A 17,016-nucleotide genomic window follows, 5' to 3' on the forward strand; every position below is an offset into this window, starting at 1 on the left:
TGTCTTGCCCATTCACCCTATGAATGGTACACATACACAATCCATATCTCAATTGTCTCAAGGTTTAAAAATACGTATTTAACCTGTCTCTCCCCCCCATTTGATTATGAAATTATTAATGATTTTATCACCATTAATGGAATAGTTGACATGGAACTCCACAGTAAATCGGTTTTATATCTTAGTTTTAGCCCATGTTACATACTATAGGCCTAAGCATGTAATCCGGAGACGACAGGGGGCAAAACAATGGACGATAAATCACTTCTTTATTCACAACATCAACAGCTAGATTAGACACATGGAACAGGGGGAATTTCCTGTCCAGCAGCCCCACGTTTGGCAGTGATGTCTGTCTGGCCGCTTCTCAAAACTGTTGCTATTTATAGCTGTGTGTGTGTCGGTGTGTGTTGCGCATGCATTTGTGTGTATGCGAGAAGGAGTAAAAATAGGAGACCCACACAACAGTTGTTTATATGTTTATACTGTTTGGTATACAACATTCTCATGTACAATCATAATAAAAGCTCTGCTCTTAATGTTCAGCGATGGGCCAGCATCAGCCCAAGAAATCTTGTGTTTGTATAAAGCAAGAAAAAGGATACTGCTGCCTTTTTTTCTCCTGGGCCCGTATTCACAAAGCGTCTCAGACTAAGAGTGTTGATATAGGACCCCCCTTCAATGTAATCTTCATAATAACTTAAAAAAGGGAAAACTGATCCTAGATCAGCACTCCAACTCTGGGATGCTTTATGAATACAGACCCTCACATAGGACCAGCTGTCTTTCTCATTTTAAATCATAGTTTATCAAATATAACTTTGTTTTTATTTTATGAAAAACTTTCCATTACAAATATAATTAAATATAAAGATACAAAAACGCTGTAAAATAATTCTGAACTTCTATTTCTAGACCTTGCTACAGCATTTGGTGTTAGGGTTTGGTTCCCTCAAATATGAGAGTAATTCACACCTTTCTAACCATATTCGTATTCAATAGTGCACACCGTAACAAACTGTAGCAAAACGTTTTGCAACAGAATAGTTTTTGCAACGCAAATTAGTTTCTTATTGGAGAGGTTCAGGTAGTCCCTCCCATTTTGGTCAGTTTTCTTCCATTTAATTTCTAGTGAATACAACCTAGGGTATCAGTAGAAATGTGAAAGCTCTTGACATCTAGGGGAACTCATGACAAAGCATGTCGAGACAGTGAATTATGGCTTGTGCAGTATAATAAAAAGAAAATAAAAAAGCATGTCTTTGGTCAGGCAAATATGGCAAATTGGACAAATATTTTTGGCAGGTGGAAACATGACAGTGGTGGCATTGATAGATATATAGAGCACTAGTGTTGCCCTCCATAACCTGGATGTCTGTAGCAGTCCTCAAACGAATCATTCTTTCAAAAGGACTTCAGTAGCTTGTTGTGTAAGAGTCATTGCTTTGAGACTGACACAAAATACCAATGCGTGGCTGCTAAAATGGCTGCTAAAATGGCTGTGGATTGTCAATGTGGTTTCCAGAAAACAATACTGAACACAGAAAAACACCTGTTTTTGGTCCCAAAGGGTACATTTTTTACCATGTGCGCCATTTGAATAGAATTCTCTCACCTCCTCGGGTGATGTCCATGTCCATTTCCAAGTAACTCGCTTCCATTGTCTTCAGCAACTTGACAGGAGTCTGATTGTATTTGCATTATGTTTTTTTTTTTGCGATTGCGATTGCTTGTGATCCTCTGTAGCTCAATTGGTAGAGCATGGCGCTTGTAACGCCAGGGTAGTGGGTTCGATCCCCGGGACCACCATGCGTAAAAATGTATGCACACATGACTAAGTCGCTTTGGATAAAAGCGTCTGCTAAATGGCTTATTATTATTATTATATCATGATTTCCTACAACAGCGGTAGGCAACTAGAATCAGCCTCCGGGCGATTTTTGCCAGAACATAAATTATAATAAAAAGAGATTGTATTTGAAAATAACAATAATTTCATACTTTGATTACATTGAGACACGATCACATATTTTTTTAATGGGAATGCTTGGGAACAGATTTCGTAAATGCAAATTGTTTTTGCTGATTACCAGTTGATTTCACAGTCTTTTTTTACCAAAAACTAAAATCCCTCTAAAAACTAAAAAAAAAAAAATCTGGTGGTGCCAGACCCCTCACATCACTCTCCTGTGTCCGGCGTAATGTCAAGCATGGCGTGGATCTCTTCTGCGCTGTATCCCAGAAGGCCGTTCAGGTCGCAGACGAAGCGGTAGACGTAGCGCTTGCCAGACGTCTTGTGGATGATGTTCTTGTCGTAGTAGTAGCGCAGGCCGCGGCTCAGCTTCTCATAGTTCATCTTGGGCTTGTTCTTCCTCTGGCCCCAGCGCCTAGCCACCTGGAGGACAGGAGATGGGGAGGAGTGAGGAGGAGAGGAGAGGGAGGAGTGAGGACGAATGATGGAGGAGAGCGAGAGAGCGGGTCAAATGATCTTGCTCCACCTCATCCCCAATGGCAAGATCAAGCAAACATACTTTTTACTTTGTCTCTTCCATCAGGTCTTGTCAATGTGAATTAGTAGCTGGATATAGAATGAAGTGATAATCAAATCAAGTGTTGCTTGATTGGGCCATCATTTCAGACTTTCCTGAGAGGGTCCTCCCTGGTTGCTTAAGTGGAAGGGACGTTCTCACCTCATCGGGATTGGTCAGTTTGAATTCCCAGCCATCTCCCGTCCAGCTGATGACTGACTGACAGGATGTGTCGGTCAGGAGCTCCAACAGAAACTGCCACAGCTGGATAGGACCACTTCCTGTGGAAGCACAACCAAGGAACATATACAGTTTATTACTTTAAAATGTATTGTTGTTTGTGCCCCCGCACATTGACTCTGTACCGGTACCCCCTGTATATAGCCTCCCTACTGTTATTTTATTTTACTCCTGCTCTTTAATTATTTTCTATCATTTATGTATCTATTTTTTACTTAACACTTTTATTTTCATTTAAAAAAGAAAACTGCATTGTTGGTTAAGGGCTTGTAAGTAAGCATTTCACTGTAAGGTCTACACCGGTTGTATTCGGCGCATGTGGCAAATAAAATTTGATTTGATTTCTTTGGGATTCAATTAAACAAATACCATAGTCACCTTTTGCTACCAGGTAGTCAGCAATTGTTTTGAATTTTTGGGTTACATAACCACACACCTGTGTATCCCGCAAGAGCCGCTGCCGGTATGACAGACTTGTCTTTGGTCAGGTCCATGCGCTCCTTCACATAGTCTTTGAAGGTGCCTTTGGCCGGGTGGCCACGCAGCGTGGCCGGGTAGTCCTCAGAGTCGAAGCTGTCGTAGGAGGGCATGCGCTGCAGGCTGCAGAAGGGGGAGTGGCTGCCCCAGGACTGGGTGAGACGCTCACAAGCCTCTAGGCTCTCAAAGGATTCTTGGCCACCAATTTTACCTGGGAGGGAAAAGAGTGGAATACCAGGGCCGTGTTCAGTTGGGTGAAAACGTTTTGAAACAAAGTGAAGCACGGAGGAACTACCTGAACCAATAATAAAAAATAAAAAAAATCTGCAGCAAATATTTGCTACCGTGTGCCCTACTGAACACCAACCAGGTATTTATAATGAGGATCATAAAGTTGAATATGTTGATTTGCATCACAGTGAAGAATATCCATCCACACGATGTCCTTAATGATCTCCTTGCTAAATCTGATTCTACCCGGCTAAAATGTCATATACATTTAATGTACGGTATAATATTACATATAGCACACAAACATTCTCCCATGATGTCTTCTATAACATTTAAGGTGGAGGAGAATGTGGCTGAGTTGGTAGAGCATGGCGTTTTCAACATCAGGGTCGTGGGTTGATTTCCACTGAGGTCAATAAGATAAAATATGTATGCACGTACTACTGTAAATCTCTTTGGATAAAAGCATCTGCTAAATGGCATATGTTATTATATATTACATGACTGTGGTCTTACCTCGAATGACGTGCCCCATGCACATGTTGTCATGGGAGACCACTTCCTGTTTGATGGTGAGGTAGTCCCCCTGCTTAGGACCCAGTGGGCCAGTAGAATGTCCATTCTCACTCTTGATTGACAGCAGGTCCTCACAGGTGGTTGGTAGAAGTGTCTGATAGGACTCTGTGATGAAGCCTGGCTCCGAGTTGTCTGATGGAAGGACGCACTGGGCGCGTTCAGTACCAAAGTCTATGGAGAGGAATTGGGGGTGAGAAATTACATCTCTCTCCCAAAAAAGGGAGTAATGATATTTCTCTCCATTATAAAATGGACAGCATGATTTGGACAATAATGTAGTTGTGTCTCTTCGGTTTTGGGCAGAGGCAGAGCAGCTATACTCACTGGCAAAGTAGTCATAAGTGAACCGGGACTCCTGGAATGTGGATATCAAGCCATTTACGGGGAAATGCCTCACATCTTTACCAAGAAAGACACGTTAGTTAAGATGGTACACTGTTTCCCCATCTCTGCTGTAACACAAAAAAAAAAAATCTAACAACTAAACGCCACAGTAAAATATCAATGTTTGTGGAATCGGATGCTAACACGTTTTATACAATAGGCTTTGCTGTCCGTTAAAAAAGTATTTTGCGCTGATGATAGCCTTACAATCTCTCGATAGCCTAGCAATGATGCTAATATAGCTAGCAATTATGCTAATATAGCCAAAGTGGATTTTACATTTTTGTCATTTAGCTGACGCTCTTATCCAGAGCGACTTACAGTTAGTGTGTGCATACATTTTCATACTTTGAAGGCAATAAAGTAGGCAATAAATGTTGCTGCTGCCGTAGTATTTACACGTCAGCTACTATAGTGAGTGAAATCACTGCAACACTTAAGAGCTGCAGTCAGTTTCAGAATGGGTGGCATGAACTAAGTTAGCCCTAAATATTTCTAAAACTAAAATATTGTATTTGGGACAAATCATTCACTAAACCTCAACTAAATATTGTAATGAATAATGTGGAAATTGAGCAAGTTCAGGAGACTAAACTGCTTGGAGTAACCCTGATAACATTAATAATACACATGTCAATCTCTCCTGGCTCAAAGTAGAGGAGATTGACTTCATCACTACTTGTTTTTGTAAGAAGTATTGACATGCTGAATGCACCGAGCGGTCTGTTTAAACTACTAGCACACAGCTCGGACATCCATGCATACCCCACAAGATATGCCACCAGAGGTCTTTTCACAATCCCAAAGTCCAGAACAGACTACGGGAGGTGCACAGTACTACATAGAGCCATGGCTACATGGAACTCTATTCCACATCAGGTAACTGATGCAAGCAGTAGAATCTTTTTTTTTTTTAAACAGATAAAAATACACCTTATGGAACAGCGGGGACTGTGAAGAGACACACACAGGCACAGACACACGCTTACACATACACATGATAAGACACGCACTCTACACACACGTACACATGGATTTTGTATTGTAGATATGTGTAATAGAGTAGTGGCCTGAGGGCACACAATGTGTTGTGAAAAGTGTTCTGAAATGTAATGTCATGTAATATTTTTAAAATTGTATATAACTGCCTTAATGTTGCTGGACCCCAGGAAGAATAGCTGCTGCCTTTGCAGCAGCTAAATGGGATCCTTAATAAATATAAATATAGCAATGATGCTAAAAGTTGTATTGCTAGCCTAGAAATGATGCTAATAGCCTTACGGTATGTTGCAAGCCTTGTAATTGTGCTAATAACTCTAGCAATGATGCTAATAGCCTTACTAGATGTTGCTGTGGTAGCAATGAAGCAAATAGCCTTACTTTATGTAGCTGGCTTCGCAATGATGCTAATAGACTTAATGTACGTTGTTGGCCTAACATTGATACTAAAAGCCATAGGCTACTACTGTACAGCTACTACTGTATGCTGCTGGCCTAGCAATGATGCTAATAGCCTTACTAAATGTTGCTGGCCTAGTAATGATGTAAATGGCCGTATTTTGCTGGCCTAGTAATGATGCTAATAGCCATGGGTTAATATAATGTAAAAAGCCATCTGTTGCTATCCTAGCGATGACACAGGTGCTACCTACCTCTCTGCATCATCTCCAGGTGTTCCCACAGGATGTCCCCCACAAAGTCAGGCGCCAGGTCCAAGAAGCACTCCTTCCCCAGGGCACAGAGGCTTACCCCGGCCATACGGAAGCGGCGCAGGTCCACGCTCTTCAGGCTGAACTCGTTCACTGTCCACAGCAGCCACTGGCCCACCTGGCTCTCTGACCACTGCCTGGGGTCTGGACACAGAGGAGGAAGGGGTGTAACATCAGAAACTGTCTTAGTGTGATCCCTGTGTATTCACTGACTATATGGATCATATGTTGTGCAATGATGTCAGAGGGGGGAAAAAAACTGTTCTTTGTTTGAAGTAACTTCTTTGTTGTTGTAATATCGCAAACGGACATAGCAGTTTCACAATTAGGGATTCCGGCTTTAAGTCAGTGGGACCTAATCCAAAAATAAAATGTATTCTCAAAACTGTTTGAGCAGCATCATATACACTTTCGTGTATAGTGTGGTGTTTGCAGATGTTATAACCCTCCCCTGTCGCACCGTATGCCAATCCTTAGACTTTGGCAGATAAAGTCAAAACTCCCTGCACCAAAATTCCTCAGCAACTGCAGAGACTGATAGGCGTTTATTAACAGTCGCCCCCTAGACGGAGTGACTCACTGTCTATCCACGACACACACGTTTGTTTAGTCTTAACAGGCTGCTCCTTCAACTCTCCCACCAGGTCACATGGTCTCATGCCAGCTCTGAAGGGAGTGAATGGGTCGTCATGTCAAGGGATATTGCAAGTTGGTTTTACAACCAACTTGGCTTTGTCAGACAGTTCCCACCGGCATGTTGTAAAACACTGTTGAGGCAGCACATTCCTGCTGGGGAAAGAAATCTGCCTCAGAGAAAAATAAATATGGCAGGTATTGCTCTGTTTTAGTATGTCGTTTGACTGTTTCATCCATCTTAAACTTGGATTGACCTGTGTGTGAGACAGTTCATTTTCAATTCCGGGGGGTGTTTACTGTGGTAAAATGTTCAGAACATTTCAAATAGAAATTACTAAAATTTACACGATTCATATACTTCATGTACAGACATCTATTCTACACAATTAATTTCTATCTGGGCCCATATTCATAAAGCGTCTCAGAATAGGAGTGATTTTAGATGCAAAACTGATCCTAGATCAGCAATCCAACTCTGAGATGCTTTTTGAATACGGGCCCTGAACATTTTGTAACGTAGTGGTGCCCTCCTAAACGGGGGGGTCTTACCTCTGGGCATGCCCAGTCTCTGTTGCTCCTTGGTGAAGCCGCTGAATGTGGCCTTCAGGGCCTGTGACATAATCTCCTTGCTCCCCGGGGTGAGCAGGGCCACATCACTGAAGTCCACATCTGCCAATACAAACAAAAGACAACAACTCAGCCCCACACAGCCTCAATGCTAGTACACTGGTCACCCAATCTGATACTATACTGTAAACTGGGTTCCAGCCAACATTAGTAGTAGAGTAGACAATAACAAAACATTGTGTTAAATGTATGCATTGACATTTCAACGTTTTCAGTATGTCACACAACGTCCCGAGTCTCCTGTCCGCTCCAGCGACTCATTGTGGCCCAAACACAGTGGTTTATACCACAAACAGCATGAAAAGGGGCCTTGCCCTGATGCTTGAGAGCACCACTGTGGCTGTCCCCCACCTCCCTCCAACCAGAGGGAGCACTGTGGCTGCCCCCTTCACATCACCCCAACAAGAGAGACAGAAGGAACATTGTTGCTGTCCAACCCCCCCCAACCCCAACCCCAACCCCAACCAGAGAGACCGAGGACGCACTGTGGCTGTCCCCCCTCCCCATCACCCCAACCAGAGAGACCGAGGACGCACTGTGGCTGTCCCCCCTCCCCATCACCCCAACCAGAGAGACCGAGGACGCACTGTGGCTGTCCCCCCTCCCCATCACCCCAACCAGAGAGACAGAGGAAGAACTGTAGCTGGACCACAGCAGGGTCAAACAGCCACCAGTCAAAAGGGCATGGCAGTAATGTCACCCAATGTACTGCCAAGCATGGGGTCTGACACACTTCCGCGTGCACAAACAAACAACAAAAAACACACACAGCCCTAGGCCAGTCAGCTGCAACCAGACAGTGGTCTTTAATGGCTTAATCGGCGCCTTATGACTGCCATTCACATAATTAGACGGGGGGGAGAACAGGATGCATGAAATCAATCATTGTTGTGATACATGTAGCCTACATCTGTGTTTTATAGGACAGGCTTTTCTATGTCCAAAATGGCACCCTATTCCTTTTATAGTGCACTACTTTACTTTTGACGAGGACCCATAGTGCTCTGGTCAAAAGTAGAGCACTATATAGGGAAGCGCATGCCATTTGGGATGCAGACTATCTCTAATAATGTCAGTAAAGATAGAAATGCACCAGAGACCCTCCTTAAAACCATGGGTAAAAGCCAGCCAGTCAGTCAGACTGATGAGTGTCAGACAGACTGGCCATAGCCAGTGAATCTGGCTGGAGACAGCCAGAACATCTAGACTCATAAAGAGAACACATGAACCCAATTAAGTATGAAAAATGTATGCACTTACTAACTGTAAGTCGCTCTGGATAAGAGCGTCTGCTAAATGAAAAAAAAAAAAAGTCCCCCTTTTGAACGTCCCAGGGGTCAGGGGGTGTGAAATCTGTATTCTGTGGCTTGTTAACAGAAGAGCGCATGGTTGGTTCCTGAGGGGTTAGGGTTGAGGAGAGGAGAATAATTACACTGAGGGCTTCTGTTAGCAGGTTGATTTATTTAATCGTACTCTCAGCGCCCTGTATTGTCCTACCTGATACAGAAAATCCCCATCAAAGCGCATACTGCTAAAACACCCACCATCCAATCCCTGCCTTAATAACTTCCTGTTCTAAAAAAAAATGTTTTAAGGCAGCCATCATCATGTCTCTGGCAAACACTCCAGTCTAGCCTACAAGATTCTTTAAGAGAGTGGTGGAAATTTCCTGGAATCTGTTGCAAAGAGGTACAGGGAATGGGAACCACATGTTGGATATCCTGCTGTGATGTCACTGGGATAGTCCGGCCGCCCCTGTCTGCCAACAGCGACACAAAGGAAGTCACAAGGGCCCAAGCGAGAATCTCAAGTCATGGTGTACAACACAGTCCAGCTCAGAGTTGTCAGGACATTCCCACTGCACTGTCTGCACTAGCCCGGAAATCATTAACAACAATTACCTAATAAGCAGATAGTTTCAATTGCCAAAAGGTTGCTACCTTGATTTAGTTTGTGTGTATTTTTCATTTTGAATGCTACTAGAGATGGTTACTGTTAAAAAAAACATGTAGGTTTATATTAGGGCCAGGACGATACCAGTATAGAGATACTCGTTAGTATCATGGCAAGGAAACAAAACAAGAAGCGGATTTAACTTCAGAAAAACAGCCCTAATGTTGGAAACAAACGTGTTGTCATCCAGAGTCACATTAATTTATTTTCCAAGGTATAGCACACAATATTTTACATACAGCAGGTTTTTAAAAGGACCAAAGAGTGATGTCTGCTCGTGTTTCCATTTTTGCCATAAAAAAAATAAAAACCTACTATAATAATAGGGATACTGGCATTGCCACAGCCCTAGTTTATAGAAGTCTGTCTCACTACCGACACATTCAAACATGCTGTTAATTTGAATTGCCAATTAGCCTAAAGCTTGTGTCTTTTGTTCTCTTCGTATGTGTCAACGAAGTGGGGCAATATCTCAAGTTGAGATTATTTAGCCGAGAAACATCCATCATTTCTGTTTAAAATATTGATGTCTGTTTCGAGTCAAACAGATTTTGAGTCAGTGGCATCAATCAACATAGTCACTGGGATTACATTTTGATTAAATCTTTCATATAATAAACATCACTTTGGGTTGAAATCTAGTTTCTAAAGATATCCACTTTTCCTCAGGATGTTCTGGGGGAAGAAACTCAACTGAAACAGATCCAAAAGAACATGAGTAATTGGTTTAGGGGAATGGAAAATCACTGAATTAGTTTGACCCCCTCTATGACATTGCTGGATTTCGTGGACCTCTAAGCCTGACTCACGCGTGTGTCATCGTGTGCTGAGAGAGGGCAACGAGGACACACCCTCACACACACACACTATATGGGCTGAGCAATGATCTCCCATTGCGAGTATTGCTTGAGGACACACCCTCCACACAGCCATGTTTTCCCGGTGGTCTGGTTAAAAGATCACACAGAACCATTATGCCAGTTACCAGTCAGCTTGGGTTTCTGTGATCCTTCTAAACCCTAATCATTCTCTGGCATCGCTATCATTCAGAGCTGATGATATATCTCGGATTAGGAGAGTGTGGCTACATCCCAAATGGTACCCTATACATTGCACAGAACCCATAGTGCTCCAGTCAAAAGTAGTGCACTATATAGGGATTTGGGTGCCAATTTGGAACTGACCCTGTGTTTTATGACTAAGCGTTACAAGGCGTGATGAGGCAGCCCAGTCAGTCCACAGGCATGCCAAGAGAGCTAAACTGTTTAGAGAGAGCACGCCAGGGGGGTAAGAGGGCCAAGCAAGCGGGAATGGAATGCTGCCCCCCACATGACACACGAATGGCTCACCTAGCCACACTGGCCAGACAATACCTCTCTACCTCCTCTCCCAGAACTCAACATCACAAAGTGTGAACAATAGTTTTTTAAATCGAGTCACTTTATCAGTATAATTAACTAGGACACATGACTAAGTCATAAAAACATCAAAGTAAAAAAAAAAATGCCAGCCCCTCTGAACCTGTTGACTCCGGCATTCATTACGATACCCAAAGCTGTAGAAGCATGGCCATTTCATATTTAACTGCCACCTTTCACAGTATAACAGACGCCTTACTTGTTCTTAGCGTGAGAGGAGTTACGCGGCTGTCCTAGAATTGCTATACAAGCACTATGGAAATCCCCGTGAAGAAAACAATGCATGGAATGAAAGCAGGAAAAAACAACCTAAAATAGCTAACTCACTTCAATTCAAATCATCTTGCAATATCATCCCTCAAGAAGATCTGTGTTCGACTTAGAATTAAACATAGTTTCCAAATCATGTAAAAATGCATCTTATAATTTATCCATATGTACATTGGATGGTGCCCTCATTGATCGTGTGCCCGCTTACAAATATCTGGGTATTTGGACTGACGAAAAGCTCTCTTTCAAAAAGCATGTTGATGAGTTAGTTAAGAAATTAAGACAATTAAATTAGGGCCGGGAGGATACCAGAATAGCGATACTCATTAGTATCGTGGCAAGGAAACAAAACACGAAGCATATTTAACTTCCTTAGGAAAACAGCCCTAATGTTAGAAACAAACATCATTATGTTGTCATCCAAAGTCACATTTATTTATTTTCCAAGATATAGTACATCATATTTTATATACAGCAGGTTTCTAAAGGACCAAAAGTGCAGTCTGCTTCATGTTTTCATTTTTGCCATGGAAAGAAATATTGCGATAATGGTATCTTCCCAGCCCTAATTGAAATTGGCCTCTTTTACAGTCATGCCTTTCATTAAATAGCAGAAAACAAATTATTCAGTTGACATTCATATGCGTTATACAGATGTAGTATCTTAATTTGAGCCAGTATGCTACAGCAGGAAAATAATCTTGCAGCAACAGGAAATGTGAATTATTATGTGGATTATAATTAATGGACATTTTTTGTAGGGGTTGATACATTTTTCCTTAGTGCAAATCAAGTCTAACATTTTAAAGTGGAAATACAAACTTTAGAAGCCTTTTTAAAGCTTGAATAAAATACAAGTTTGCATTTCCTGCTATGCAGGAAAACTCTCAGCAACAAAAGAGTGATCAAATTAAGATCCTACATCTGTAAACTATGTCAATATTATCTATATGAATGCAGCTGCCACTGTTTTGAAGCCATTGAACGCAGTTTATAATAGTGCACTACGCTTTATTGCAGGCAATAGGTTCAATACACATCACTGCATTCTGTATCAGAAAGTAGGCTGGCCCTCTGAAGTCTCGTAGATTGACGCATTGCATTATTTTTGTTAATAAAGCCCTCCTGCATAAACTTCCGCTGTAACTTACTTCATTGTTTACTTACAGATGTACAAGATTCCAGAACCAGTCTCAGGGATGGCTAACTTTGTAGATCCCTTCGATCTGCACTGAGTTATGTAAATCTGCTTTTAGTTTTTCTGCACCTTACTTGTGGAATGGATCTCAAAGGCTCTCTAAAGTTGGATGAACTGGTGCCTCCAATGCTATTCAAAAGGCTGATTAAGGAACTTTTTACTGAAGAATGTGTTTGTTTTTCTGTGATTTTGTTTAGATTTTCGTGTATTGATGTGAATAATGGTGTATATTGGGATCATCTGTTTTTACAACAATTATAACATTCTAACCATTTTTGTATGTTGATTCAGGGGCATCATGCCCGAAAAAGTATTGATAAGGTAAACAAGGCCACTACAGGTGTGGCCTGGCCCCTATCCACAGCAGCTGGCTTTGTTTTGACAGCTAATGTTTCACAGTCATCATGTACCTGGCTGATCGGCTTACTTCAAGCTCAGACATTCCCCAGCAGTCTAGTGATCACAGGTAGTGATCAGACTGGGACACAGATTCCTATCAGAGACTAGTGTACATATCCCTATGTGAGACACACACATCTCCAGGCCCGGAGATGTAACGCGAGTCACTTCAATGCCAAATGGTGGAAAAGGCTGCTCTGCACAGTCGTGGTCAAAGGTTTTGAGAATGACACAAGTATTGGTCTTCACAAAGTTTGCTGCTTCAGTGGTTTTAGATATTTTTGTCAGATGTTACTATGGTATACTGAAGTATAATTACAAGCATTCCATAAGTGTCAAAGGCTTTTATTGACAATTACATTAAGTTTATGCAAAGAGTCAATATGCAGTGTTGACCCTTCTTTTTCAAGACCTCTGCAATCCACCCTGGCATGCTGTCAATTAACTTCTGGGCCATATCCTGACTGATAGCAGCCCATCCTTGCATAATCAATGCTAGGAGTTTGTCAGAATTTGTGGGTTTTTGTTTGTCCACCCGCCTCTTGAGGATCGACCACACGTTTTCAATGGGATTAAGGTCTGGGGAGTTCCCTGGCCATGGACCCAAAATGTCGATGTTTTGTTCCCCGAGCCACTTAGTTATCACTTTTGCCTTATGGCAAGGTGGTCCATCATGCTGGAAAAGGCATTGTTCGTCACCAAACTGTTCTTGGACGGTTGGGACAAGTTGCTCTCGGAGGATGTGTTGGTACCATTCTTTATTCATGGCTGTGTTCTTAGGCAAAATTGTGAGTGAGCCCACTCCCTTGGCTGAGAAGCAACCCCACACATGAATGGTCTCAGGATGCTTTACGGTTGGCATGACACAGGACTGATGGTAGCGCTCACCTTGTCTTCTCCGGACAAGCTTTTTTCCGGATGCCCCAAACAATCGGAAAGGGGATTCATCAGAGAAAATGACTTTACCCCAGTCCTCAGCAGTCCAATCCCTGTACCTTTTGCAGAATATCAGTCTGTCCCTGATGTTTTTCCTGGAGAGAAGTGGCTTTCTCGCTGCCCTTCTTGACACCAGGCCATCCTCCAAAAGTCTTCACCTCACTGTGCATGCAGATGCACTCACACCTGCCTGCTGCCATTCCTGAGCAAGCTCTGCACTGGTGGTGTCCCGATCCCGCATCTGAATCAACTTTAGGAGACGGGCCTGGCGCTTACTGGACTTTCTTGGGCGCCCTGAAGCCTTCTTCACAACAATTGAACCTCTCTCCTTGAAGATCCAATAAATGGTTGATTTAGGTGCAATCTTACTAGCAGCAATATCCTTGCCTGTGAAGCCCTTTTTGTGCAAAGCAATGATGATGGCACGTGTTTCCTTGCAGGTAACCATGGTTAACAGAGGAAGAACAATGATTTCAATCACCACCCTCCTTTTTAAGCTTCCAGACTGTTATTCTAACTCAATCATCATGACAGAGTGATCTCCAGCCTTGTCCTCGTCAACACTCTCACCTGTGTTAACGAGAGAATCACTGACATGATGTCAGCTGGTCCTTTTGTGGCAGGGCTGAAATGCATTGGAAATGTTTTTGGGGGATTAAGTTCATTTTCATGGCAAAGAGGGACTTTGCAATTAATCTGATCACTCTTCATTACATTCTGGAGTATATGCAAATTGCCATCATAAAAACTGAGGCAGCAGACTTTGAAAATTAATGTGTCATTCTCAAAACTTTTGAACACGACTGTAGATTTCAAACACCCGCCAGAACCTCGCCAGCCCGACACGTCTTTGAAATATGTGATAGACTAAACCCATCACAACAAACATCTTAAGACTTTTAGGGTTTAGGGTTTTATAGACGTAACATTCAACCTCTCTTCTCCCAGCTTGTTTTATAGCGCTTATTATTTTTACAATACCATTGTCACCTCACACAAGTGTAATAAAACAAGTGTATGACCAAAGTATCATGGTTGTGTTCCTCAGTGTGGGAGCTCTTCCCCTTGAGTGAAGAGGCTGGTTGTTGGGAGAATTGGCAGGATGGTGCAAGCTTTTACAGACAATGCTGCAACTATCAGCACTTTCACACTATGCTGATCACATGAACATCGTGTGTGTGTGTGTGTGTAGTACTCTGTTTTAGCACTTAGGTCTTAGTTTAATGTGGTTGACGAATGTGTGAATGTGGTGTTGAATAGCCTAGTTTCCATGACGTTTTATGCCGTCGGCATTGACAGCGCAACAGCCTTGAGCAAAAACATCAGAAATCGTATAGTTTGAATATCAATGAAAGTAGAATATGAAAAATTAATTTTAAAAAGGGAGCAAGCTACATAATCTGATATTTAAGCGTCGCCAACATATTGACAAATGAGTGTATGGGTGACAAATAGGGCGATTATGGCAATGTGAGAGATATCATCACAACACTGATGATAGAAAACTACCAAGAACATCTAAAAGCAGGTAAGAACATGTAGACTAGTCAGTAACTTTTGCTAAAAAGGATATCTGAGCCAATAGGCAAGCCAATCCATGTCGATTTTAGCTAGTGAGGGGATTCGATTAACTGGCCCGGGTTTCCGCAGTGGGAGGAGTTTGTCGTCTGAAAAGTGATTGCATTCGTTTTGGAACCGCGCTTCCTCCGGTGCGTGAGCAAGGTGAGCTCTGGCCGACCGCAAAGTCGCCTCAAAACAAAAGTGACGTAGGTTAAGCACGTGGAGTAATGAGTAGGAATCTGTGTCTTCACATGCACAAGTGATTGCTTTTGATAAAAACGCTTTATCTGCCTTCCCAATGAAAACTAGTTTGAACATTTGTACATATATTTTATGGAAAAGAGATGTTATGTTTCTCAACGAGGCACCATGATGCCTTGTTGACAACATGACCGAGTGGCGCATTTTAGGCTACTGTTCGATTTGAGAAGGGCTCCCTCACCGCTTTTGTCCGTTCACGTCACGGGCATAGACCGGCGCACCGATTCAGCTTAATTGAAAGCTGCCAGTGATTAATGGCTTTTTTTTTCTCACAATGTTGACACAGGTGTGCACAATTACTGATGCGCGGCTAAAATCACCACTAAAGCTAAAATACATAATTTGAGTTAATAAAAATTGTAATGGATGTATGATAAAAGTCGTGTTCTCCCTCATTTGCATAAAACTTTCATTCCACCTACTTACCTTAAATAAGTCTATCAAATGAAATGGTATTTTGATGCTACACATCATATTTATGGCACTCAACATAAATCGTCTGCAATAGGGTAAACATTGGTGGTAGTCTGACTGTGTAAACTCAAAATATGCCTAGATGTCTTTGTCAGTAATACAAATACATAAATACGATAAAAGCTACTTACCCTCCAATTTTTCGGACTTTATCAAAGTTAACGCTGGTTTGATATCAATAGCGGCCGTCATCTCCGCAGCTTCTTCACAACTGATCCAATTTTCACTTTGAGTCCCAGCGACTGCGGATTGATGAGTTATTCAATTGATTGATTTGTAGGCTATTCAAGCTCTGAGCGAATCTTGATTGCAATCCCTTTATTGTCAACTTCGAATGGTAGTCCTCCCCATTATTTTTCTTTGAACATTTCTAGACACAAAAGTGTGTAATAATTCCCGCTGAAGCGACGTGTACGCCACTGAAAGTTACAACACTCATAATGATTTTGTTGTACACTCTCTGCTAAAAGAGGCCGGTTTTGACACATGACGCGTATTAGAGGCGAGGCCATAAACTCCACGGATGCCGGTCAGTTTACTCATCATAAGCAGAGCAAATTTAGGTAAATAAAACTGTTTAATGATTTACAACGAGTATGAGTCAATGCCAAGGTGAGTCATGCACCAATAACTATACGTGTTGTACAAATAACATTAAATTAATGTTAATTTATCTTCTGAAGCATGAAAAAGAAGGACAAAGTAGTTGAACTTCATAGTAGTTGGTTTGGCTTATGACTGATTGATAACATGGAATAGATGGAATATCCTAGGGTGAAAACTTCTAAGTGGATTCCATAGCCTGAGTGAATGCAGACAGATTATCTAATAATTTAGGTATTCTGGAAGTCAGTCAAATTCAACTTGTCCATCATCCTGTCAAGGAATGGGGCAAAGTGTGTGTAGAAAATGTTGCACTGTATCGTTATAGTTCGTTTTATGCTGTTAACGGCATTATTCTATGAGGAGTAGGTTGAATGTGCCCCTAAACGCTGATCTTGGGTCAGTTTTGCAGTTGCCTCACTAATGGTTAAATTATAGGATTGGGGGAAAGGAAGCTGATCCTAGATCTGTACCTAGGGGAAACTTCACTCTGAAGCCTGATTGATTGTTCCATATTAATGAGACCCAGTTAGCAT

General features: G+C 42.0%; 1 protein-coding gene across 2 annotated transcripts; it reads right to left on the minus strand.

The window, feature by feature from the left end:
• Nucleotides 1–1,823: 1,823 nt before the first annotated feature.
• Nucleotides 1,824–16,304, minus strand: LOC121580180 (protein c-ets-1-B). 2 transcript variants are annotated; one of them, XM_041895238.1, is made up of 8 exons: nt 16,009–16,304; nt 7,331–7,450; nt 6,089–6,289; nt 4,377–4,451; nt 3,993–4,223; nt 3,205–3,456; nt 2,691–2,809; nt 1,824–2,395 (listed from the first exon to the last, which is right to left on the minus strand). In XM_041895238.1, exons 1-8 carry the CDS (start codon nt 16,067–16,069, stop codon nt 2,180–2,182), a joined length of 1,275 nt encoding a protein of 424 aa, XP_041751172.1. In that variant the 5' UTR covers nt 16,070–16,304; the 3' UTR covers nt 1,824–2,179. The 2 variants fall into 2 exon arrangements, with proteins under 2 accessions (XP_041751172.1, XP_041751173.1); XM_041895239.1 differs by lacking the exon at nt 4,377–4,451.
• Nucleotides 16,305–17,016: the final 712 nt, after the last annotated feature.

This window comes from Coregonus clupeaformis, chromosome 13 (assembly GCF_020615455.1).
Source record: "Coregonus clupeaformis isolate EN_2021a chromosome 13, ASM2061545v1, whole genome shotgun sequence".
Taxonomy (NCBI): Eukaryota; Metazoa; Chordata; class Actinopteri; order Salmoniformes; family Salmonidae; genus Coregonus; species Coregonus clupeaformis.

Bases quoted from the DNA above. Each gene is read 5' to 3' on its own strand.
- LOC121580180 (XM_041895238.1), bottom strand. From the start codon at position 16,069: ATGACGGCCGCTATTGATATCAAACCAGCGTTAACTTTGATAAAGTCC. The intron at 4,452-6,088 runs GTAGGTAGCACC...TTCTTGGTAAAG, and splicing joins CCTGGAGATGATGCAGAGAG to ATGTGAGGCATTTCCCCGTA. The intron at 2,396-2,690 runs GTGAGAACGTCC...CCTGTCCTCCAG, and splicing joins AACTGACCAATCCCGATGAG to GTGGCTAGGCGCTGGGGCCA.